The sequence below is a fragment of the Diadema setosum genome, chromosome 1, assembly GCF_964275005.1.
Source record: "Diadema setosum chromosome 1, eeDiaSeto1, whole genome shotgun sequence".
NCBI classification, from domain to species: Eukaryota; Metazoa; Echinodermata; class Echinoidea; order Diadematoida; family Diadematidae; genus Diadema; species Diadema setosum.
The window spans coordinates 2,684,634-2,709,783 of NC_092685.1; the positions used below are offsets into that span (position 1 = coordinate 2,684,634).

The 25,150-nt window shown below is 38.4% G+C and overlaps 1 protein-coding gene across 1 annotated transcript in view; it reads left to right on the forward strand.

The window, feature by feature from the left end:
- Positions 1 to 1,082: 1,082 nt before the first annotated feature.
- LOC140233236 (E3 ubiquitin-protein ligase pellino homolog 1-like) overlaps positions 1,083 to 25,150 on the forward strand; it is a 61,095-nt gene continuing 37,027 nt past the window's right edge. Inside the window, exons 1-3 of the mRNA XM_072313349.1 lie at positions 1,083 to 1,260; positions 17,342 to 17,473; positions 23,547 to 23,676. Coding sequence (XP_072169450.1) covers positions 1,127 to 1,260; positions 17,342 to 17,473; positions 23,547 to 23,676 — 396 coding nt within the window. The 5' untranslated portion in view covers positions 1,083 to 1,126. The remainder of the gene's footprint in view (positions 1,261 to 17,341; positions 17,474 to 23,546; positions 23,677 to 25,150) is intronic.

Genomic DNA, 25,150 nt, shown 5'->3' on the forward strand with positions numbered 1-25,150 from the left:
TCTGTTCAACTGTGCTTGTAATGACCATTTGGTTTTAGCTCCTATTAACATTCTTGATGTGCTATTTTGATTTACATCACTTCATTTAATGGGATGTTGGTTGATTAAGCAAAAAATAAATAAATAAAAGGAAATGAAAAATTATCCATATATGAATTTGTCTAGATTTTACCCATCATCAAAACAGAAAGTGGTATTTGTTTTATCTTCACTTACATTAACCTAGGGGGCACAACAAACAGAGCAACCACTGTTTTCAATTATGTCTAATCCCCGGTGATCATACATTACCCTGATATTTATTTCTCAGACAAGTCAATTTAATGATGATGATATGAAACTGGTATAGTTGCAATTCTCTCTCGTTCTACTGGGTGGAGTACACTGTAGGTCTAAGATGTCAACTTTCCTAGGAGCCATGGTTATTTGCTGTAAGGCTGCCCTCAAGGGGGTGCTTCGTACCACCCGTCCCTTGATCTCCTCCTCAAGATTGTCTGTATTCATTCTCTCAGCAAGTAGCCTTCTTTATGCACAGTGCATTGCCTGCCTGAATGAATAGAAACTGGCTTGTCGTAAAGTCAGCCAGTGATGATATAAATCATTTCTCCAGAAACACTGTTATGTGAATGGCAGACTTCAATTTCATGCCAAATGATTAATTTTCATCACACCTACATCATTCATGAATCAGGCACCCAGACTAATGCCAAGTTTGCACTTAGATTAGATTGTAGGAACACAGTGTGTTTTATTTCTGTCAGCACCTCAGATTAGTTGCACTTGTGTGACTGTCTACAAGTGTAATAGGACCTTTTAATGTATGCCACATGCAATATATCATCTGTTATTAATGATAGTAGTGATGATATTCTTGATTGTGATTGATTTGGTCTGTATTTTGCAGAAAGATTTTGTCAGTTCTGAGTCATGCTAAAACAAAATATGATGGAGCATCTAGCTTCACATTTTCTTGTTTTGTTTTTTATGCTAACCCATCTCATGTGGTAGCCTACGTATGTATGTAGAAATCCAGAGATGTCTCTTATTTGCACATCACAGCATGGTGCCACATTAGCAGTCAATACCTGTAAGCCGCCATACATGTGGAATATCAGTGCATAGCCCAATGCATATTGAGATGAGAGTTGTCCAACGGAGTGTGTGCAATAAAGCTGAGCTGTATCAATATGCATGTGTGATGCGTGCAGCAGAATGCAGAGTCGAAATGCCACAGTTCTGTCTATGCTACAGTGGGTCACTGTAAGTGTGACGGGGGACCAAGGGACTTTGAGTGCAAGAGGAATGTTTAGCTTGTGGGTGTTGTAGGATGCAATTGGTTAATGTGGTATTAAGGGAGGTGGGCTGTATCCACCACAGCTGCATGGAAATCATGGGGGTTTTTTTATGTTGTGAAGCTCTGTATTCATATTTCATATCTCACAAATTGGGAAATTAAATATGCATCCTGAAACATGTGACTACCAATGGTATGCATTTCTTCCAGGTGACTGAGTGGTTCCACAACCATTTACCAGTATGATAATAAGCAATGGTGTTTGCTACTTAAAGGTCCAGTTTACCTTTGGGAGCAGTGATTTCAAAAATGTTCAAGATATCACATTTGATGCATATGTGTAGGTCTGTGGTATCACAAAACATCCTACAATATAAAATTTTTGCAATAAAGCCTAAAATATGGGGAGATATCAGCATGCTTCTGAATAAACCATAACTGTATACTGTTTAGTCTGGAAGCATTCTTATTATAACTATTGTTCATATTTTGTGTACTTAACAATACTTAACATCGATTATACGGATTCAAATTTTTACAGTGGTTGTTTCTATCCCTAACTCACATTTTAGATCTATTTTAAAGCACTAATGTTGGGTTTTTGTTTCATCTGCAAATGGTAAATTATGCCTTTAAAGTGAAAAATTGCACATCTGAAGATGCTCAGGACTGTATGTTGAATGCAGTTTTATATATATTCAATATTTGCTTTAAGAAGTTACAATGTTACAAATCACCCACATATTTGAGCATTTGACATTTGACAATTTGCATATTTGCTGGCTGAAAGTGAAGTTTACTACGTTGTAGTTCTGAAATAAGAAATTAGTGAAGTAATTGTTTAAAGCCACATGTGTTTCTTATTGATGTTAATCAATTCTTCCTATCCCATATAACTGTAAACAGCGGCAGTGTTACAGAATTTTTGTAACAATGCATTGACGATGCTGTGCTGGTGTACAGTGCGAGCTCTGTTTGATTGTACATGAAAAACATGGCGCACTATCTCTATCCCCAAACTACCATAGTTTTGTAGATTTTTCCAGCAATTTTTACATGTTGGTACAAAGAAATATAACATTTATGAAGTAATACAAGTATGCTCTGATAATGCATTTGTGTTGTGAACTGACAATGTTTTGGTCATGATAAAAAGAGAAAAAATTAAATGTGATTACTTCATGTACTGATAGCCCTGCCAATGCCTGCTGCACAGTAACTCCGCATTACTGGAAATGCACAAGTCGACACAAAAGTGTGACCCCACTTGATCTCGGCGTGTTGTACGTGAGAACACCTCATTCATTTGCATGTACAGTGTAGCTTACTGCCAATGTCCAGACCGGACTGCTTGCAACAAAATGTTTACGTTTATTTTCAGTAAGGAGAATTTTGTTTTGAGGTGAGGATGAATTCAAAAAGTTACACAACATAAAGTGGTTTGTCAATGATATCTGAATGCTTTGAATAAGAATGGTCTTTATGTATAATTTGGAAACCTATATTTAGAAACAAATGTAATTGTTTGAAAGCTAGATTTTGTTAGACTTTTTAGCTCACCTGAGCCAAAGGCTCAAGTGAGCTATTGCGATCGCCCTTCGTCCGGCGTCCGTCGTGCGTCGTGCGTAAACTTTTTACATTTTCATCTTCTTCTTGAAAACCCCAAGACCGATTTTCATCAAACTTGGCAGGTAGCATCCCTAGGGGGTTAGGAACTCAATTTATTAAAATGGGCACCATGCCCCTCCCAGGGGGCCCCCAGGGGGGGCCCAAACCCCCCAAAATTAAGGAATCTGTAAAAATCTTCTTCTCTAGAACCAACAGTGATCTGAGCTAAGTTAATACTTTGAGTTAGTACATTGATGACTGTAGTTTCAAGTTTGCTCATGGCAGAATCAGGGGTGCCCCCCTTGGGACCCAGGGGAGGGGGTGGGGAGGGGTCCTAATGGGGCTTAATTGTACATTTTCATCTTCTTCTTGAGAACCCCATAACCAATTTTCACCAAACTTGGCAGGTAGCATCCCTAGGGGGTTAGGATCTCAATTTGTTAAAATGGGCACCATGCCCCACCCAGGGGCCCCAGGGGGCCCAAGCCCCCCCCCCCCCCCCCCAAAAAAAAAAAAAAATGAAGGAATCTTTAAAAATCTTCTCTAGAATCAGAAGTTATAGAGCTAAGATAATACTTTGAGTGAGCACATTAATGACTGTAGTTTCAAGTTTGTTCATAGCAGATCCAGGGGTGCCCCTCTTGGGGGCGGGGGGGGGGGGGGGGGGGGGGTTGGAAGGTCCCAATGGGGGCCTGAATTGTACATTTTCATCTTCTTCCTGAAAACCTCATGATGGATTTTCGTCAAACTTGGCAGGTACATGTAGCATCCCTAGGGGGTCAGGATCTCAATTTATCAAAATGGGCACCATGCCCCACCCAGGGGGCCCCAATCCCCCCCCCCCCCCAAATTAAAAAATCTTTAAAAATTTGGGCCCTTATTGTACATTTCCATCTTCTACTTGAGAATGCCTGGTCAAATTTTAGTAGAGCTGTGAATAATTTAGATTAGTGACTGCGTGAAAGGTGAACTTGCGATACTCAGGTGAGCGCTAGACCCGCGTGTCTCTTGTTTTTTGTTGTGTTTCTTATTTTCTTGCCCAAAGAGGATGTTTTATTGGGCAAGTGCATATACGTAGAGTCTCATTTTATAATGAGATACATACAGGTTGTACATGTGTTCTAATTTATGATGCTGTAGTTGTATTAAGATATATACATTGTATTAGTGGCAGCTGTTGTGTGATAGCATTACATAAAATAAAGCATTCTACATTGATTCTTGCAATCAATATACCATATGACAGTGTAATTATTTAACAAGAAGGATAAGCAAGGACAAGGTGCCATGAGCAGTAAGAGAATCAAATCAATAAGTGCTGGTTAATTTGATTGCCTGGTACTAGTGGTGGCTGTCTGAAGGATCATGTGGTAATCATACACAGCTTATACACCAGTCTGAGTACGGATGTGATAGGATGTGTCATGTTGATTGACATGGAATTAATTGGAGTACAAACAGTGTACTAACTTTGCATGGATTACCATTGCTAGTCTGCTGACATTGATGCAGCCTTCCACGTGGAATCTTGTTATGGTGTAATATACACTTGTATGCAATACGACATGTATCTTAGAATGACCACTGCTCAGGGGTATTGCCCTCATTCTCATACATCATTGATGAAGTCTTGAAATTTACATCAGGTCAGTTCCAGCCAGTTTGGAGAAGCCATTTATCCTGGGAATGTGGTTTGCTCTAATGAGTAGTGTTGACATTGCGTGTGATTTTGTCATGCAAAGAGAGCTCTTGGGGGTGTTTACATTTGGTTTTGCGCAAGTGTGTAGATTAAGTGCCACTTTCATTCTAAAGCCACAGTTTCTTGTTATCATGAAATGTAATGTAGATCACCACGATGCCAGAGAATCCAATGCCAGCCATAACACTTCCTTGTTGCTATAACAATGAAGCTCATCTTGTCAGTGCACGTTGTAACAAAGCCACATGCCTTGGGCAGCTAAAACTCACTACTGAGCAGGGAATACTGTTTATGGGCAATTGCCTGTTAAAAATGCATAGGGTCCTTCTCTGAATGTTCATTCCTGCTGGTGGAAGGACTTAATTTTGTCATACTCTGAGTGCCTGACACAGCAGTGATGATATGAACTGCATTCTATGTGGATCTTTGCTAACGTCCTTTGAGGTTTCTTAGACTAATTCGTCGTGCGCATGGCAGATTGTCGTTAGCGCGCTTCCCTGCGCCTGGCAGATTGTCGTTACAGCGTGGGAGTGCGCATGGCAGATTGTCGTTAGGGTGTGGGAGTGCGCGTAGGGTTAACAACATTCTGCCATGCGCACGGAAGTGCTCTAACAACAATCTGCCATGCGCACGGAAGCGCGCTAACGACAATCTGCCATGCGCACGACGAATTGTGATCATGTGACGTAGATCTGTTACATTTTACTGACTGAATAGATTTCAACAAAGTCTATCATAAGTACAATGTAGAACTTTTTGCACAATGAAGCTATGACCAGTTATAAGTTGTACTTCAAGCTAAATACAAAACTGTACATAAAACTTATTTTCATGAGTTTTTATGTTCTACCTATGTGTACCACAGACAATCCTAACTTTGTTTGCTCTGAGTAGGGTTTGAAGACTTCTTGCTGTGATTATGTAATCAATTACTAAATGGACTTTGCTGTCATAACAGCAAGGTCTGAAAAAAAAAAAACAACTCAAGATATTTGACTTCAGAAATACTGTGATAATGGAGAATCTTCTGATGATATTGTCCAATGTGCAGTAACTGTCACATCGTGCAAAATCTTCATGAAACACAAGGTACATTGTACAAAGTTTCTGTATTGTAAAAGCTGTACAGATTTTCGTGAATAAGGTCACAGGCATTTTGGCAAGATGTCATTTTCGAGATTTATCTAGAGTGCACCAATGTCTGTCTTTTCGTGTGTTGTTTAATTCGCACCCTAGCAGTGATTCACAAAATTTGCGAGAATAACGGCTTAAATCACAGTATTACTATTATGCTCTGTATTTTTGGAAAATGCAACTCATTCTGATCTTCAAAGCATCAGACTATTCAGAGAGGCATGGAATGTGGCAAAAATCTGCAGTTTTGACTATCTACCTATGTGAATCAGGATGCACCTATCACAAGTATCTCTTTACCTGAATCATGGTTGACATTAAACATTTACCTAATTCCCGAGTCAGAAAATGGGAAGTATAATTTCTGTAATGCACAGTCCTCCACCCTAAATCTTGCATTCCTGGCCTCAGGGCACAGCTAAAATGAAGGCATTTACATATCTTATGAAGATGCCTATGTGAAGTACAGACTTCAGCACAGCTTCAATCGTGCACACACACACACACACCATGCCAGTGTTTATGAATATCAGCTGAACACATCTTTGCTCCCTCTTGTGTTTGCCGAGGGTGAGGTTTGAACACCTGCTTCTTGCACTGAAAGGCCTGTCTTGTGTCTCCGTCACAGTTGACTCTGAAAGGAAACTGTCACTCCCAGCTTCTGCGTGCCGGCTTGCCATGGGTGCCAATGTTCAAGCCAGACACACTGTGCATTCATAGAGTGAAGGGCATGTATTTTCATCGCATAGTCTTGTGCTTCATCAAAGGCTTGTGTGTCTACCAACTGCTTTGAATGATGAAATAATTGCATACACATCCTCCGTGAAAATAACTCATAAGAGTTTGTGTGGCACGCATTTAATAATTCTTCTGTATAATACACATTATAAAAGATAGTATAGTAAAACAAGTGTTTTCTCATCTAAACCTTGGTATGTTTCTATCCCAGGAACAAAAAAGAGTATGATAGTGTCCTTATATGGAACTACTATGTACACTTTAAGTGCACATGTACACCTTACTTATCTTTCTTGATTAACATCAAAAAGATTTTCTCAGAAGACATTGTCTTTGTCAGAGACAGTCAGCCAAGTTGCCAATGAATGTCTCTGGTTTATAGCAGGGTTGGTGGAGCATTTTCAAAAGTGTGTGTGTGTGTGTGGGGGGGGGGGGTACTTCCAGGTTTCATGAGCTAATAAGCAAAAAAAAAAAAAAAAAAAAGAGAGAGAAGAAGAAGGAGGCCCTCAGCTTATTTCTCCTCTTCCACTTCCGGGTTTCTTCAGCTGACAAGCAAAAAAAAAAAAAAGAAAAAAAAAAGGGTCTTCGGCGGAAAAACATATATCTTACCGCGCTCACACTTAAAGAGCTCTATTTATTTCTTTTTAGTGCCACTTATATACTTCCGGGTTAAAAAAAGTGGGGGGGGGGGGCAAAATGATGACACCTTATGTATTCCTTTGTATGATGCACAAAAAGGGGGGCCCGAGCCCCCAAAGGGACATTATGTAACATAACAATCTAAGACTTCCATGTTTATGAAATAGTGTGAAATCAGCTGTAACCATATTTTCTCCCAAATGATGCATGTGGTGGGCTTTGTTTTGAATCTGTGTTTATGTTGTTCCACATTTTTGGACCTAAAAATATATGCTAATTTTGATGTGAGTATATTCAACTTCTTAAAAAGGGAATCTGTAGGTTTTAAAAGATAGGAATTTGCTATAGCACGGATTACACACGTCTTAAAAATGTCTGCTTTATTCAATAAATACAGTGCATACATCCCCCAGCAGAAATACAACATGATATGCAATGGTAAAATCACAGTACATAAATTCACTGAAATACAGCGGTAAAAACTAGAAGTCTTTTCAGAATACCGATCATTATTTTGCAAGACATACACAGTTGTACCATTGATGTGATATTTCCAACTCAAGTACTCCTCAATTATAACATAAAGAAGTTTGAGATGTTTACCTCTTATATTCTATTATTTTATGAATATGATCTCATTTCTATTTACATACTTGGTTTACCATGTAAACATCAAAATTCATTGTGACATTAATTTATGAAAAACCAATCACACACCTTCAGTGCAGAATCTAATGATTCTATCATATCATGTACATGTTTTTACCAAATAAATAGAATATACAGTACAGGAATTAGTTGTGTACTATACACACTGAAGCAAAAGTCCCATGTCTTCTAATAATCTCCATGTATGCACCTAACAGTAAAGCTATAATTTCTTTTTTACAATTATTTGAACTCTTCAGAAGAATTTCTCAGTTGAATATTGATTGTGACTGACACCACCTGGTGACTTACTGTAATATTCATATTTACATTAGCAAATAAATTGATTTCAGGGCCAATTCATTAATGCAATGATATGAAGTGAAATGAAGACAATAGAGAGCTTGTGCTTGAGTGGAGCCCAGTGTACATTGTATTTCACAGTTCAATTCAAGAATTTCCTTTACCTGTTGGTAGATGGTGTGAATAAATTAGGCCAGTTTTCTAATAATTCCTAGAATAATTTCATACACCTGTATTAGATAGATACAGCAGATAGATCTTGTATACTAAAATCCTGTCATCAAGCTCTCAAACAATGTAACATTTGGCTGTCAGGCTATGTATAATAAAGAATTTCATTTCATATAACATGAAAATCACAGACTATCTCTTTAGAGGTTGAATAGATGTGTGTAATACTGCAGGGTTCCTGTAAAACAAAACTCAGTGTAAGACACTGTCTTTTGTGCACTTCACATCAATTATGTTGTGTGCTAGTGTATTCAGATCATCAGGATGGTACCCAGTCATTTGGTTGTTCTCATTACAATTATCCAGTTCCTTGGCAATGGAAGATTACTACAGTACCATCCTTGACTGCAGTCCCCTCATCAGGGAATGGAGTTTGCCTGTATGAGAGCAGCACCAGGATAGGCTGTGTGCTGATTGCCAAGTTTGTTTGTTCTTGGTGTGTGTCATCCAGTGAATCATGAAGAACAATTGTCATTTGACATCGTCTGTGTGAGAGAGAGAGGGAGCTCTGATTAGCCACAATGAGTGCAAACGTGATCCCTTCATCCTTGGAGACTGATACCTGTTGAGCTATTCTTTCATGGGAAATGATAGAAGACATGTACATGGCTGTTGTCTAAACTTATTATCATGATGGTTTTCATTGAAAAGAAAAAGGGAGAAATATTTATACTCTGTGACAATACTGTGAATGAATGTCTGTTACATCACTGAAATGGATTTCAAGCAATGCGTGGCGTATTGTTTTGTTTTGTTTTGTTTTTCATGCTGACATTGTCAACTCTGCCTTTTGAATGACAAGTTTATAATACTGTGTATCATCTTCGGCCTTTGCGCTGTACATACAAATATATTTTTCTTTACTTCTCGGCATGGCTTACAATAAATACTGAATTCACCCAACCATTAAAATATTAAATGATTGGTATTTACACAGTCTTTCATTACACCATTTAAAAACATTTCTCTATGTTGGTGACAACATCTCTGTTTTGGTTTGCTAGCCAAACGTACACGTGTGGAAGAATTTGATGTGTGAAGGGGGTTCATGAAAGAAAATCCAAAATGATAGGGTTTCTGCTTAAATCTATAATTGTTATTCCATTGAGGGAAATTTGTGAGGAGAAATTTCCTTTCGATTTTTCTAGTCTAACAAATCAGAATGAAAGAATGTATTGACTGAAAGGTAGCCATGTATTCGTTAAGTCAGTTGAAACTTAGCATATACACTGTATTTAGACAGAAACTGAACTTATCATCCAGACCCTGATTCATTCTTGATTGATGCTGAAAGTCATGTAGACTTCTTCCAGCCATTGGCAAAAAAAGCTTAATTAAAGCTATTTGCTACCTTCACAGAACAATAAAAAAAAAAAAAAAAAATAGATGGCTTTAACACATACAGTGTTGCTTATGTACCTGCTTCTAGTATCACTGTTTCCGTAACTTGCTTTTTTTTTTTTAGATTCTATTTTGTTAGTTTTAAATCTATCCCATTTATTGAAGCCAGCTTGACCATGTTTCAAAGTTACACTTTCATTTGTGTACCGGTATGTGAATGTGTGTATTGATTGTAAACATAAGATGTTTTTACCAGAAGCATGTCTAATGAAGTGTTTGTTTGATTGAGGCTCTCAAGGTAAATTCTTACATGCCCTTTTCCAATGTGTCAATATGCTCCTTCCCATTGAATGAGTATGAAACACATCCCATGAATAGAGAATTCAGTAAGCAGAATATAACTTGTGAACCAGGATTTAGCTGGCTATATTTACGTATTTCTGAAATAGATATTTTATGTGTGTGTGTGTGTGTTTCTGTCTGTCCTTTGGAACAGTTATCTCTTACAGCTGTACTTAAATTAACTGAAGTAGGTGTATAGTTTTAGTAAACAACTTACATTGTATGAATATACATTGTACATGTACAGTCAAACCTGTCTATAGCGGCCACCCAAGGGAGACAAAAAAGTGGCCATTATGGACAGGTGGCCGCTATAGACAGGTTATCCAACTTTGTGTGCATAGCCTACATGTACATGTACATTGCGCACATGTATGTGTGTACGTATGCACATGTGTGTTTCATGCATTGAACAATGCCGGTGATTATGAATTGTTGCACAGTAGCATGTGTACAATTCTGAAGAAAGCTTAACACTAGTGCATTGTTATTATACAAATGATGCACAGGATAGAGTGCGTTAGTGGAGATGTAGCGCACTCGAGGGTATTTACAATTGTGAAACATGCACGAGGCGAAGCCGAGTGCATGTTGCACTACATTGTAAATACCCGAGAGTGAGCTGCATCTCCACTAACACCACGAAATAATCCTGTGCATCATTCGTTTTATAAAATGGGTCGAAAACTAACAGCATTTTTCACGTACCTTTGTGGATCAAGATGTCCGAAGATGTTCGTCCCAAACATTTACGCACGTCGCACTCGGAAATCCCGCACACATATAAGTACTGTACGTATAAGAGTATACGTACATGCCACACATGTTATGCACACAAGAAAGGCCGGCCGGCAGCCCGAACTGAAAGTTGTTTACAGGATTAACAGTGCGTATAGTAGCACGCGACGCACTTGTAACAATTGATTGAGTGTGCACTGCTAGTGCAAACATTGTGACGTCGGCCGTGCATGTTAGTGAGAAATTAATACAAGCACACGTGACTCATTTCAGCGCTTCCAATTGGCTACATTCAGAATACTGAATAAGTGATGACTAAAGCGGTTGCGATCACTGAACGTTGCTCAGGAATTATCTGCTGGGCTATGGCTCCATCTGGTCTTTGGCCGTTATAGACAGGTTAAAATCTACCACGGGAAACAAAATTTGTGGCTGCTGGCCATGTTAGACAGGTGGCCACTATACACAGGGTCTTTAACAGGACTTTTCTCTCGGGGGGGGGGGGGGGGATTTTTCAGTGGCCGCTATAGACAGGTGGCCGCTATAGACAGGTAGCAGCTAAGGCAGGTTTGACTGTATCTCAAGAGCTTGTGAATTTTCACAATCATACAGCGTACAAATGAAGGCATCATATGTGCCTAGATAGCCATAAACTGTAGGCCTACACGGTCTTTAAACAGGTGGAAAAAATACGACCATTTGTTTCCTACATTCTTGTACTTGTCAAAGGTCAGGATGGAGCAATTTAGATGAGTTTAGACAAGAGGATGAACTTGTCAGCGGGTGTTGTTTGTTTCTTTTTTTCCTACCGCATTTAAAGAAAGATATACACTGTGGCTTTCTTGGCAGATTCTAATGATTTAAGTTCTCAAATTGGAAATAAATATCTTATTTCCTCAAATGCTAATCTCTCTTCTGTAACAGAGTTGGATATGAGTCAACTGCTGATAAAACTGTCATTGTATCTGTAGTAGTTGCCAGGGCTAAGTATCATATTTGTGCCACCCCCTCCCCCCCCCCACCCCGACATTCACTTGCGTGCATGCACACATTTGCACACACACTGTCTCTTATACACAAGGCACAATGCGACACATCTGTAGACGTATAAACGAAGGGCCCCCTTAAATAATCCAGTGGTGGATTAGTAATCGGGACAATCAGTGGACAGTTTAAGTGGTTTGTATCTTTAAACCAAAGAGCTTCAAAGTCAGAAGTCAATGTAAGTGCTTTGCTCCGTCCCAGCAGCACTCTCAAATCAGCTCGCCCTTCTCGTTAGCCTTGCTTTGAGGGGGAGGTTCCATGTGCTGTGCCTTTTGTGCGACGTATCACTTTGAGTTCAACTTAATTTGATGTGAGTGTGACATCAGGGAGCCCGTTGCCGAATGTAGTTGAATGTATTTTTGCCGTCTTGATTACTGCAACAGTGAGGCCTAGTATACAGACTATGGGAAGCAGCTAGGACAAGCGCTGGCTTAGACGGAGGATTCACCCTAAGTCTCTATCCAGACAGCGTGCTTTCTGCACTGAAAAGTGAGCCCAGAATCAATTAGTTTCTGGCGAGAGAACTTTCTCGGAAAGTGTAGTCATGCCGTGAAAAACAAACTGGAAAACTGAGTTTGCCAGTGGTGATGTGGTTAAGCTTCATGTATTGGGTTCAGCACTGATTGTGTCAAAATGGGACAGTGTCCAGCCAAGAGGTACATGTAAGTAGAGTAGAGAGCATGATATGGTTCAGGCTGGTTAGAAGAGGGATTCTTTTGCTCTGATTCTTTGAGAATTTAATGTCCTAAATAAAATGATCTACATGTAACCTAATCTTATGACTTGCTTGACAAATGCAAATCCAATACCCACTTTTCTATCAGTGATGTTATATTCAGTGATTATTTCAATTTTGTTCACAGTGCATGAGGTGTACTTTTTTTTTTAAAATCTTCTACATGGAGTAGATTACCATGGATATCTGCATCTCACAATCATGATATGTAGTCTCTGGTAGTATGTTAGCATGTTTGAGTTCTTTAAAACTTTCATTAATTTGAGGTGTGCTACTTGCATAATTATTGGACAGAAGGAAAAAAAGAAAAGAAATATTGAACTCTCTCTTTGACTAGGAGGTTAGACCTTTAGGATGGACCAGACCTAGTTTTGTCAGTATCAGCTTTATTGGCACTGAAATATGATGGATCCTAGACTCAAGAAGTATAACCAGGGTTCTGTGTTAAAGAGTGGAATGAAGAGTCGTGTGGTTTTTTCACTCAGTTTGATGATATGCGTGGTTTGAGGTGACCACAAGCCCTTCAGCACACTGTCCATTGTTGTGCTGAACTTGACCAGCAGTCACCTAGTGACCTGCATTAAAGGACCTTAGCCCTCACTTTATCCTCCTCAGTAACCCCCCCCCTTCATTTTTCTTTGTGTGCAGAGTAATTTTTTTCTGTCCTCCTTTTTTATTCTGTGTAAAACATGTTTGAAAGTGATTTTATTTCTAAAAGAAAGAGCATTCCAAGTACATGTGTCCCTGCTGAGGTTGACATTATTTTTCACTCTGATTGACCATTACAGTGTGGCTTTACTTTACAATGCCAGTCACACTTTTTTTGAAGTTCTTTTAAGTCCAGAATGGACATACAAACGTGTTGACCTTGTCCTGGAAGTTTTGGTGCAAATTGCACTTGAAGACTAGAAAATATTAACCGTGACGAGAATAGACTGCGTCACATCACACAGTGTGCAGTGTTGTTCTATAAAGGTCTCTGTTTCCCCGGTGGGCCTAGTCTATTTCAGAATTTCTTGCAGCGGAAAGTAGCCTCTTACCGCGAAAGTGCTATTCTTAGGGCCCAGGCCGTACGTGTTGTGTCAGAAGGGGTTCAGAGGTATAATGTGACGCATAACAGCTATCAGCATTTATGTCATAGCAGAAACCCTCACTTCACTTCAGTGCATATTCTGAATGTACCAAATCACCGTCAAAAGCCTCACACTTTGTGGGTCTTTGTTGTAGACTATTATATTTCATTCTTTCCTCTCAATTTCAATCGTTGTCATTAAAGTACTACAAGGTATTTTTACTTGAAATTGCATCACTGTTTGTCACTTGCAGTCAATCATTCCATGGCAGACAATGAATTACATGATTTATTTGTTTTTAATTGAATGTCAGATATAGAACAATGGGATTGCAGGGCTGATGTATTTTTTGTAAACCTAGACACATTTCCCAAGGATTTGAATAATGTATTTCTGATTGTATTCAGCTGTTGTGTATGAATACATGAACAGTGCCTGCAAAGTGTACGTTCAAGCAGTGACAAAGACATGTTTGTTCAGTGTATACAATGGTGCTACATGTATTATAGTTGACTCATTAGTGGTCTGTTCTGACTCAGAAAAGGAGAACTTGCTTGGTATGCCATGAAGTAAAATGTCCACTCTGTGTACAAATAGACTTTTATCAATAACTCAGTTTAAAAACAGTACCATATTCATTAGAAATATACTGTAGATATGGTTAAAAAATTTAAAAATGTCACATGCAATGTATATATTATACAAACAAATGTTTCATAGAAAAGTAATATTACTCACATCTGTAATATGTAGCTGAAGTCAGAGCATGACAATCCTCCCATTTACTTGTGCCCAAATCTTCACTAGATTTCACTCAATTTCCTTGGTAAACTAAAAGAAGCATTTGCTCTCCTGCGTATGAAATTATTCCAATAATCCAGCGATGATGGCATCATCAGGTAATGGGGGTTGTAGCTGCTGAATGACTGACTACACAATTTCCATCAGTCAACTTGAACATGGAGTGCAGTTTGCCTTTAAAGGGACTGTACAGTACTGGTTGAGGTGGGGATGCAGGTTTTGAACATTCCTAAGTGAGATAATGAGAAACCTCTTATGAAAACTGAATGAGCATGTAATTTTAAGAAAGATTCAATGTTTATTTGATGAAAATTGGTTTTCAAATGGCTGAGATATCCAAAAAAAGTGATTGTAATAAAAGGCGACAGGCCACGCCTTTTAGTAGGATCTCTTTGTTTCACCTTGTTTTTGGATATCTCAGCCATTTCAAAACCGATTTTCATCAAATAAACTTTTGATACCCCTTAGAATTGCACGCTCTTTGACATCTCATAGAATGGCTTCTGAATATCTCGCAAAACGTTTAAAGCTAAATCCTCACCTCAACCAGAACTGTACACACCATTTAAAGACATCATGGAATTTCTATTTTCCCAACTTTCAGTATGATATCACTTAGCATTTAGATCTGAAATCGTTGGATAGCATGGTGAAATTTTAGATCATTATGCCTCAATGCCTGTAGAGGGTGCCTGAGGTGTTATGTGTTTGGGTTGTGAGGCCATCCATATGCCCCAGATTACGTTAATGTGATTAAAGATAAACCTTTGGTGGATTTGCGTAATACTCTTACTCTAAGTATGCCCTATCAGGTTTAAATGTGTTCATATGAGTTTTGCCAAATCCCTCAAGATCAAAGGACAAATATCAGTGAACTTATAAAAACAGGATTTCTGTCAAAATTCCTTGGGGTTGAAGGTCAATGAATATTTGCTAAAAATTGTTATTAAAAAGGCCACATCTCCAGGAAGGACTCTTTGCTGATGGTATTTGATAGAGAGAATGGGAATTGATAAGTATTTGCACAGAGTGATCGTAGAGAAAAGCATATGGTCAAAGGTTACCGAACATTTACTAAATTGCCATTTCCACTCAAACCTACGGCCAGTAAAGTCATTAGGGTATGATTTGGTAGGAAAGATGGAAATTAGTGGAATGAAATGATTAGGATATTAGCCAAAAAGTCAGGTCAGTTTTTGTTTTTGTTTAACTAAAATGCCATTTTGAATTGTAGCTATCTCTAGGAACTTCCAGTGGTAACATTACTTGCTAGAAAGGATGGAATTAAACAGTTTCATGTGAAATTAGATGAATGAAATGTCAGAGGTCAAGGTCAAGAGTCACTGAAATTTAGCTGAAAATATGATCTCTTGCCAAACTTTATATTAGGAAGTCCAATGTGTAATGTTATTTACCAAAATTGATCAAACTTGAATAAGGCATGGAGTGTCAAAGTTCAGTCCTCAAGGTCAGTGGATGAGATTAGAGATCAAATCTATGGAGAGAATAATCAAATTGTATGTGAAAATGGAGACATCACAGTTGATGGCAAGCTGCAATCATAGTTTATTATTATCATCATCATCATCATTATTATTATTACTGTTGTTGTTGCTTCTGCTAACATCAGCACCATCATCATTATATCATGATTCATCATTTGTAAACCACACATTTTTCTACGTGTACATCTGAAGGAAAACCTTACAGAGGTGAAGATACGGACAAAGAACTGTGCAAAATATACGCGACTCATTTTAGTGCAAGTCATTATGTATCACATGGCATTCACTCATCCACCCAAGTGTTACAAGAATGCACACGCTACAGACTGCATCCAGCGGTACACTGTCACTGTCAGAAGTCCTGTATAGCAGAGTGAGCCTACCCATTAGATAAACGACTGGTAATCACTTCTGACCAAGTGCAGCCCTTCTTGAGAGGATGCAGTGTTGGAATTCCAAAGAAAAGCGTTCGCCACCATTATCATTTGATGGGCTAGGCATGATGGGAGCAGAGCTGCAAAATCCATCATTCAATCAGGGAGGAATTATAATCTTTATTAGCTCAGAGCTATGTGTGCATCCAGAGACACTGAGATAATGTCTGTGTGTATGTGTGTGTAAGGGGAATATATAGGTTGATTTATAGATCATAGATAGATGGATAGATAGATAGATAGAAATATAGAAAATATCGATTGAAAAAGTATGAGAGAGAGAGAGAGAATGTGTGTACAATGTGTGGTGTTTGATAAAGAGTATGATATAGCAGGGATGAGATATGAGTGATGTGTAAAACACCTTTTGCCATGAATATTCCATGTAATCTTTGCAGTGAACATGAGGACAGGAACACATGAAAAACCTTCAGAGCACATTCACTCTAACAAGCATCATTGAGCAGTACATCTTGACAATCAGGGCCCCGTCTTATAAAGCCTTCAAATCAATCACAAGTCCCCAAATCAATCGCAACTTGCATTGCCGCACACAAAAAACTTGTGATTGATTTCTATCACAAGTCTTTATAAGACGGGCCCCAGGTCAAACCTTTATAGCATGACATGTGTTTTTTTTCTTTTGGATTTTGTTTCTGTTTGTTTGTTTGTTTGTTTGTTTGTTTGTTTTTTAGAGATAGAGGTCTATAAAGTGACCAGTAATATGCAATGAAGATACCAGTTCCAAGATTCAGGATATTTTTTGTCTCCGTAACAGAGATTGTGTGTAGCTGTTTTTATGATGTTTTGGGGACTTACTGCTGACTTTGAGTGTGCACTGGCATTTCATAAGTTTGTACAAATTGAGTTTTAAGCAGTGTTTGGTTCACCTGTCAAGGTAATTCACTTTATATGTTAACATTTTTCTGTGATTGGTAGTCATGCAAGTTTGGTATCAATGCTCTGAAAATGAGACAGATGGAAAATAATTACTAATCGTGATAATCTTGTATGTTCTTTGTATCTTATACAGGAGTGGACAAGATAATTGTGGGCTTGGTGTTGTCAAGGGAGAGATTCCACCAGGAACGTGTAACTTTGACGACGAGGGTCAGAGGTCACCGGGGACACTAGCCACAAGATATGGTCAGCTGGTTGTGCTTGGGTATGTGAAATAGTATAAGAAAATAATGTAAGAAAATAAGATTAAAGGCACATACTGTCAGTGTATTGCTTGCGGGGTTGAATGAGATGGTATTTGATGAAACAGAACTGTTATGAAGTGAAAATGTATCAAATCAGTCTCCTTTTTTTATCATCACAGGTGTTTTAATATTTCCCTTTATGAAAGGACAATATTTCCTTGCAAGATTTAGAATGTCGTGATTTGCTTTTGGAGTGGTGTTGTATCACATTAAGGTTGCAAATTGATGCAATCATCCCTCAATTTCCTCTCAGTATTTTCATCTGTGGGTTGCAACATGTCAGATTTACCCATCAGAGCCCCTTGGCTTTGCTTCCAGACTATTAAAATGTTGTGGTATTTCATCAAGGCTAGTTGTCGTTTTAAGCTGTTGTTGTTTTACACGTAACTTCCCACAGTGCTTTGCAAACATAATTGTTGTCAGTGTCTGTGGCTCCCAAATACAGGCAGAGTTCACCAAAAAGTTCAGGGGTAGTTTAGTCATGTACCAGCTATTGTCAAAAATACACCCAGTCTTGTACATTTCCCATTAGGTGGCAATGGGGGGAAAGAAAAAGGTCTACATGAAATGACACAATGAATGTGACTAAAGGCATCTCGACATATATTAAAGTATCATGATCACCTTTTTTTTTCCTTCAGTATTTGAAGGTGTTTGTGATATTACATACATTAGAATGATAAGGCTAAAAACAAAAACATGAACTCATGGTAAAACAGATACTGTAAAACATGATATATTCGCGGTATGAAATTTTTGTGAATTGGAGCCGACGGCCTTTTTCATGGCATGAAATTTACGCGTATTGCCACTGGCCATTCAATGCATATAGTGTAGACAAGAACTTTCGCATGCATTGTAATTTCGCGAATCTTGGCGCTTGCCGAAACGTGTGTGCAAAGGCCTTTCGGATTGTTTCTTTCAAGTTGTTGCATATATCATCTTTATTGTGAGTCTCAAGGAAGGCTTTATCACTGTACAGCTTCATTGCACTGTTTGACCTGAGGAGCATGCTGCACATTGGTATGGATAGGTCCGAGCTATAAACACACTTCAAAACAACTTTGCGTTTATCATCTCCACAAAAAGTTTGAGATCGCACTCTTTTGATGTTTCAGAAAGGCGTTTCAAATGCCATAATCAAAACAGCTCTGTGTTTATCATCTGCCCAGAGCTCCTTGAAAGTTGTTTGGAAACCTTAATTCTATGCCAGAAGTGAGTTGATATGGTATCTGTGATCACAGATTGCAACTACAGGGTATTGTGTATGTTCTCAGTAAGTTGGTAAACATTTTTTTTTTTTTTTTTTTTTGGGGGGGGGGGGTCAGAACAAGTTGTTTTACAGTCACTCGTTTGCATTTGCAAATCTTTATTTGTATGACCATGTCAAAAGTAAAGCTGTACTGTGAATTTGACTGTAGTCTATTGAATTTTGGGCACACCATGATAGAGAGTTTGTAGGATCATGGGCCATGTCATTTGCATCCAAAATTGAATTCTCTTAAGACATATTTTTGTCTATATATGCTAGTAGTTTGAGGTTAAAAAAAAAAAAAAATCACATGTTGGTTTTAACATGGTAATCTGTTTTGGAAACATACAAACAAGAATGTTGACATTCACTAGCTTCATAAATGCAAAATGCACAAGTGTATATCTGTGGGTATCTTTGAAAGTGTTCAAAGCATTGCAAAGACAATGTACTGAGTATCCTTTTTTGGCCCATGCACAACTCTGTCCTGGGGTGGCCAAGTCCATGATGCTATTTGACGTTGGCTTTTTGCATCATGTGTACTTAAAGATGGCAGCTGGAGTGACAGCCCTTTTCACGCTTCAGTCCAACTCCCAACATCCATTATTCAAAGGGTGTCTGTGAATGCTTTACGGTGCTCGTCACTGAATCTATGCAGGCTGTAAATTAGCTCTTGCCCCGCCACTGGCTGACTGAGGGGTAATGCGAGAACCGAAAATGTCACCAACACTTAGACGTGCTGCATCCCATGATTGTAAATGCAGGGAAGATGCTATGTTGCATTTCACAGTCAGGAATTGTTGAAATGCTCAGTGTGATATGAGTCAGTGAAAAGAAAAGCCATCAATGAGCTTTCGGTGTACTGGTGATCTAATTGTCCTTCCAGTTTTGATTCTTGGATCTCGTCTATACTCCTGGGCAATTCCATGGGAATGTGGACATGGCACTAAAATTTCAAGTTTATTATATTGCAAAAGAATTACTCATTATGTATTACCCATATATTGAAGTTGAAGAAACTCAAAGAATTATATCAATCGGTCAAATATTTCCTGAGAAACAGCTACAAATGTTCAAGACAATTTTTCAGTCATCCAAACTGCTAAAATGCATGCTTAACTTGATATACATTTTTTTTTAAAGAAAAATCCTGCTAGCACTTCAGTTAAATCATTTTAAAGAAGCAAATTGGTTCTACTTCAGTCTCCCATGAGAAAATTTCTATGCCACCTTCAAAAAATTTTTATCACCACCTGAAAGTTCAGCCCTTGAGCCATGTAACGCGAGTTACCGAAACAAAAAATATTTTTCATTCTGAAGGAAGCAGTGGAGGTAATTTGTTGGGAATCATAATTTTCTAAATTCATCACACCCTGATACTGTACACAGGATGTTGACTTGAATAAACACTGTCATCACATTAAAAAATGTCAATGAAAAGTGTAACGCGAGTTACCATGTAACGCGAGTTACCGGTATGTAACGCGAGTTACCGACTATAAACACAAGTTTTCACCAACGTAAGCAAATTTTAACACTTAATTGAGCTATATCATGGTGAAAACAATCAAATCTAGTGTTATACATACTATGCTGGACTGAAACAAAGGAGAGTAGCCTAATAAACTGTGATTGTGTAATACTAGCATCAAGGCCACTGATCACATGCCACATTGAGGAGTCTAGCCAGGCTTACTGCATGTGTACATAGTCTGTACATGTACATCCAGCAGTGAACGAGGTTAACCTAAAATTTATCTTCTGAAATTCCTGCATTAGTATTACAGAATTTTTATTACAGTAGACCTATAAAGCAGCAAGTGTTGGTTCTAATACTTATTCGGTGGTCTAGTGAAAATGACGCCTGTCCGGAGATCAGGAGGTTGTGGGTTCGAATCCGGCCTGCTCAAGTACCCATGTGTGCCCATGATTTTTTATCATGGCTACTAATAAAACACTGATCAATTCAGTTTTTTTTATGTTGATGTAGGGCAATTTGTCAATTAGTTGCAATAATAACATCTCAACGAAAGAATTTCATGAATTTGAATAATTATGCAGTACCCGCTGCATGATATAAGGATTAGAACCAACACTTCTAGTCGGGCGGAAGTTCGGTGGTCTAGTTGCGAGATGATGCCCGTCCGGAGATCAGGAGGTCTTAGTTCGAATACTGCTCGAGTATGCACGCCCATGACTTTTTTAATCATGGCTACTACAAAAACACTGATCAATTGAGTGCTTATTTAAGTTGATGTAGGGTAATAAGCCAGTTCGTAATTACACTGTAGTTCATGTACACATTGGTACAAATGACCTTTCTTTTCTCTCAGTTAGTTCGGCACTTCACTCTTTTTCAAAGTGGCATAATGCATAAAACTTGCCTGACATAACAATTTATGGAATTCATGTTCAAAAAAAGAATGAACTTTCATTTCGATCAGGGGATCAGAATACTCCCATCAGTTTATAATTTAGCAAGCATCCATTTCATTGTTTTGTATTGAATGCAGTAACAGCTTATTTCCTTTTATATTGCAAAATACCATTCTTGCTGTCAGGTGGATGTGCTGGCAAGCATCATTTAGATAAGGCTCACATGAATAATCATCACATCACAGATGCTTATATCAGTGAATTTACAAACCAAAATGCCTGTTGGGACAAATGAACTTTTTCTGCTCATGCGCAAAGTGGAATTACGAACTGGTCTATTTGTCAGTTAGTTGCAAAGAAATTAGAGTTTTCAAAAAGACAGGATTTTAATTTTTGAAAGATTGTAGGCTTTTTTGTAAACTTGTCAATAGGGTTTGATACTTTTATGTTTTGTTTTTAAAAGAATTTCAACATATTTCATTTTTACACTCTGAAAATTACGTACTTATACACCTAAATCATCTGGGTGTATATTGAAACATATTCAGGGTCTCTTTGAGGAGTGAAGCTCTTTTTAGTCTTAAAAACATTCTTCTCTATCAATTGGGTTGATTAGTAAAATACTTGTTTAACATTTATTCATTTTACTATGTACTAAGCATCTCTCAAAATATTCAACACAAGATTCAGTGCCATCAGAACAGTTGTATGTCATCAATTTGTGTCACCCTGTGTTAGTGGACATAATGTAACGCGAGTTACCGTAACGCGAGTTACCGATAAAAAGGCTCCCTACATTTTACCAGGTCATTGTTACTCAACTTTGATAGTGTTAATTCATGAGTCCTAACCCACTATCAATTCAAGGTAGGAAAACTTTTATCAGGATTGTCTAGTATGAGGAGACTTTCCAAAAAGAGGCCTTTATAGAATTGACCATGTCCTTTTTGTGTAACGCGAGTTACCAAAATTAAATGATTCAAGAATCCCAACATGTTTGTCCTTTATTTTTCTTTTTGGATTCATTTAGTTGGTGTATGTCTACTTAACCAATGATGAAAAAAGTAACTTGTGGATCCTTCCAATTACAAAGATATTGGCACATTATCCCATAAATGTACCCATTATTTGTAACGCGAGTTACCGTGGAATTGCCCTCCTGCAAATATTAGCATTTGCATTACTGACTTTCAACTATTTGTTCCTGTTTCACAAGAGGCTAATGTACTCATTCACTTGAAGTGAGGGGTAATGACAAATGTCTGCATGTGGAGTGAGTAGTTCTTCAGAGGAAATTTGATTAATCGGAATCTGGAATCGGGAGACTGCAGCATTCAGTCTCACCTCCCTGGTTTCAGCAACTCGGCACTGCAAACAAAGAGACGTGGGATAAAGGGGCATATTACACAAGAGACTGGATGCAAGTTTGAACTCGTTTCTGTTTCCTGGGAATGCTTCCCTATGGTTGACGTAGCATAACCTGTGTGCACACAGGAACTGCCTATTTAGGAAGCAGTGATGGTGGTTACCCAAATGAAAGAAGACAATCGCTGCTATTGACAAGCTGCACTAGGGGCCCCCATGTGTGATGCTAGGCATCTGTTCTCACTGCATAAGTGGGAAAGAGAGGCTGAAAGCTTCAGACACATGGGACAAGGTCTCCATCTTTATTTTTGAAGCACATTCTAACATTATGGGACAGATGAATTCAGGTAGTAGGTTGTTTACTCTGTACGCAATGATATTCAAATAATTATTCACTTGGAATATCTGACTAGTCTCGTCTTTTTCCTATTGTTAAGAGGGCAGTTAGTAACCTGTAGCTTGTGAGGTCACACTCAGTCAAGCTACAGGGCAGTGCTCTACAATGCGCTTCCCTGACCAGCCGTCCATACCAGGGCCATCAGGATATCCCATGATTCATCAGAATTGGAGATGTCTCTGTGGGAAGGGACAGTCAACCCATTATGCATGGGCTGGCAGGCAAATGTGCTTAGATTTACAGGTAGTTGCTCAGACCATACATCATAATACTATGCAGCTCAGCCTCATAAAGCAGGATGATAAATCTTTATGGGTGAAGTAGACAGGGATAACAAAGTAGGACAACCAGGGGGTCATTTCATGAAGCATTTTGGTCGGATATTTTTCTGATAAACCGTTGTAAGCTACTGAAATCTGTGCATCTGATTGGCTGAGAGCAAATTTGACAAATTTGTCAGATAAAACGCTTCATGAAATGCCACCCCCCCCCCCAAATATGTCTTCTACTGCCCCAAATCCCCCACCACTCCAAAAGTTAATTGATATGCGCAAAAATTACATATTGTACATGTATGTTTTACTGTTTTTTAATAGTCATTCTGTAAGATGATGAAGCCTGATTCTTTTCCCTCTCATCCCAGGTACAATGGAGTGCTCCCGGCTGGTAATCGTGGTAGGAGGCGGAGCACGTTTGGTCTGTTCAAGCGAGACACAGCCAATGGCGTGAAGCCTGACAAGCAGTATGAGATCAATGCTGCTAAGCAGGGGGAGGTAAATAGAAACACACCTTCACTGATTGGTAGATGTAGATGGAAAGTTTAATTCATGAGAAATGAGTTATTCTAATTTTGTATTTTGCCTTTGTCTTCTGTATCTAGCATTCCTGGGCCAGGTTTAAAGTTGTTGTTGTTGTTTTAAAGAAAGAAGAGAGAGAGAAAAAAAAAGTTTTAAGGTTACTAAAGGTCACTACTCTCATTGTAGGAACTAGGGCTGCAGACCATAAACTCTGTTTTTGCTATACTGATATAAAAACTTTGGTATCTGCGAATACATTGTTCCTAATTTTTTAATCTATCTTTTATTCATTAAAGAGTAGCTACATAGCTGAAGTTCTCAATTAACAAAGCAAAATATAGAGTATTTCATCTGTATACCTTCCATCAAGCAGGCCTCTTGTGAGTGCTCATTTGATTTTAAATGGAATAATTTTGGCACAGGTCTTGATTTTGGAGTTCTTCAGAAGCACTGTTTTCCTACACATGCCAGACATTAGGGAGCAAAGCAGAGATACCATTGATAGATTCAGCTGCATTTGTTTATTGTTTCGTGATCAACAATGAAATTACATGGCACGGAATAGGATCATCAACTCAGTGTAAGTCAGTCTAATAAAGCTCAGCCAGTTGTCATTGTTACATGGACGTCAATTTCATTAGAGGGGATATATTCCAAAGAGGGCTAATTAGTTTATCTGCTGATTTATTAGGGGAGAATGTCTTCTGGACAAGATTACTCATGTAACTGCGCAGACGGATATTAAGGTAGCAGGCAGGTTCGTCATCCCTCTGACGTTTGCATTAAACGCTGATGTCAGAGTTGGGATATGTCATAATGTGTGAATGAAGACTTGGGTAAAACTGTGACAGACAATTAATGCAATTTGGCATCAGCTGTTAGTTTGAGGCACAGTTCATCATGTGGTACTGATCAGTGCAATCTGCTGCTTCTAGAAAGAATTTAAACACAGGTTTCGTATGAAATGAACATGTTGCAAAAGGACATTTGAAGGCACTTTTACATGTGTGACAGTGCATCACTTGTAACGATATGAGTCAGGTACATACGGGAAAATGCATCATGTTCACAGCATAAATTTAGCCATTATTCTGAGGGAGATTATTTTGTGTTATAGAATTCCATGAAGGATGTAACTAAGCAGTAAGTTTGGAGTAGTGAGTACAACAAGGGCATATCAATAAATGCTGTAGTGTCTCAGCATGTTGTGAAAGGTAATGATGGAGCACAATCACAAGTGATAGTGTTTTGCCTGCAGGGTTTGAATGGTTTGACCTGATTATGCTGCACTTCCCTGGCATAACACCAAGGAAGACTTGATACAATATATTTATATGATGCACGATATGTAGAGGCATATATTTCTCATGATATGACATATATGTACAGTGTATGTGATGATAATATAGTGAATGGAAAAATAGATTTGTGTTCCATATGTTGTGGCCAC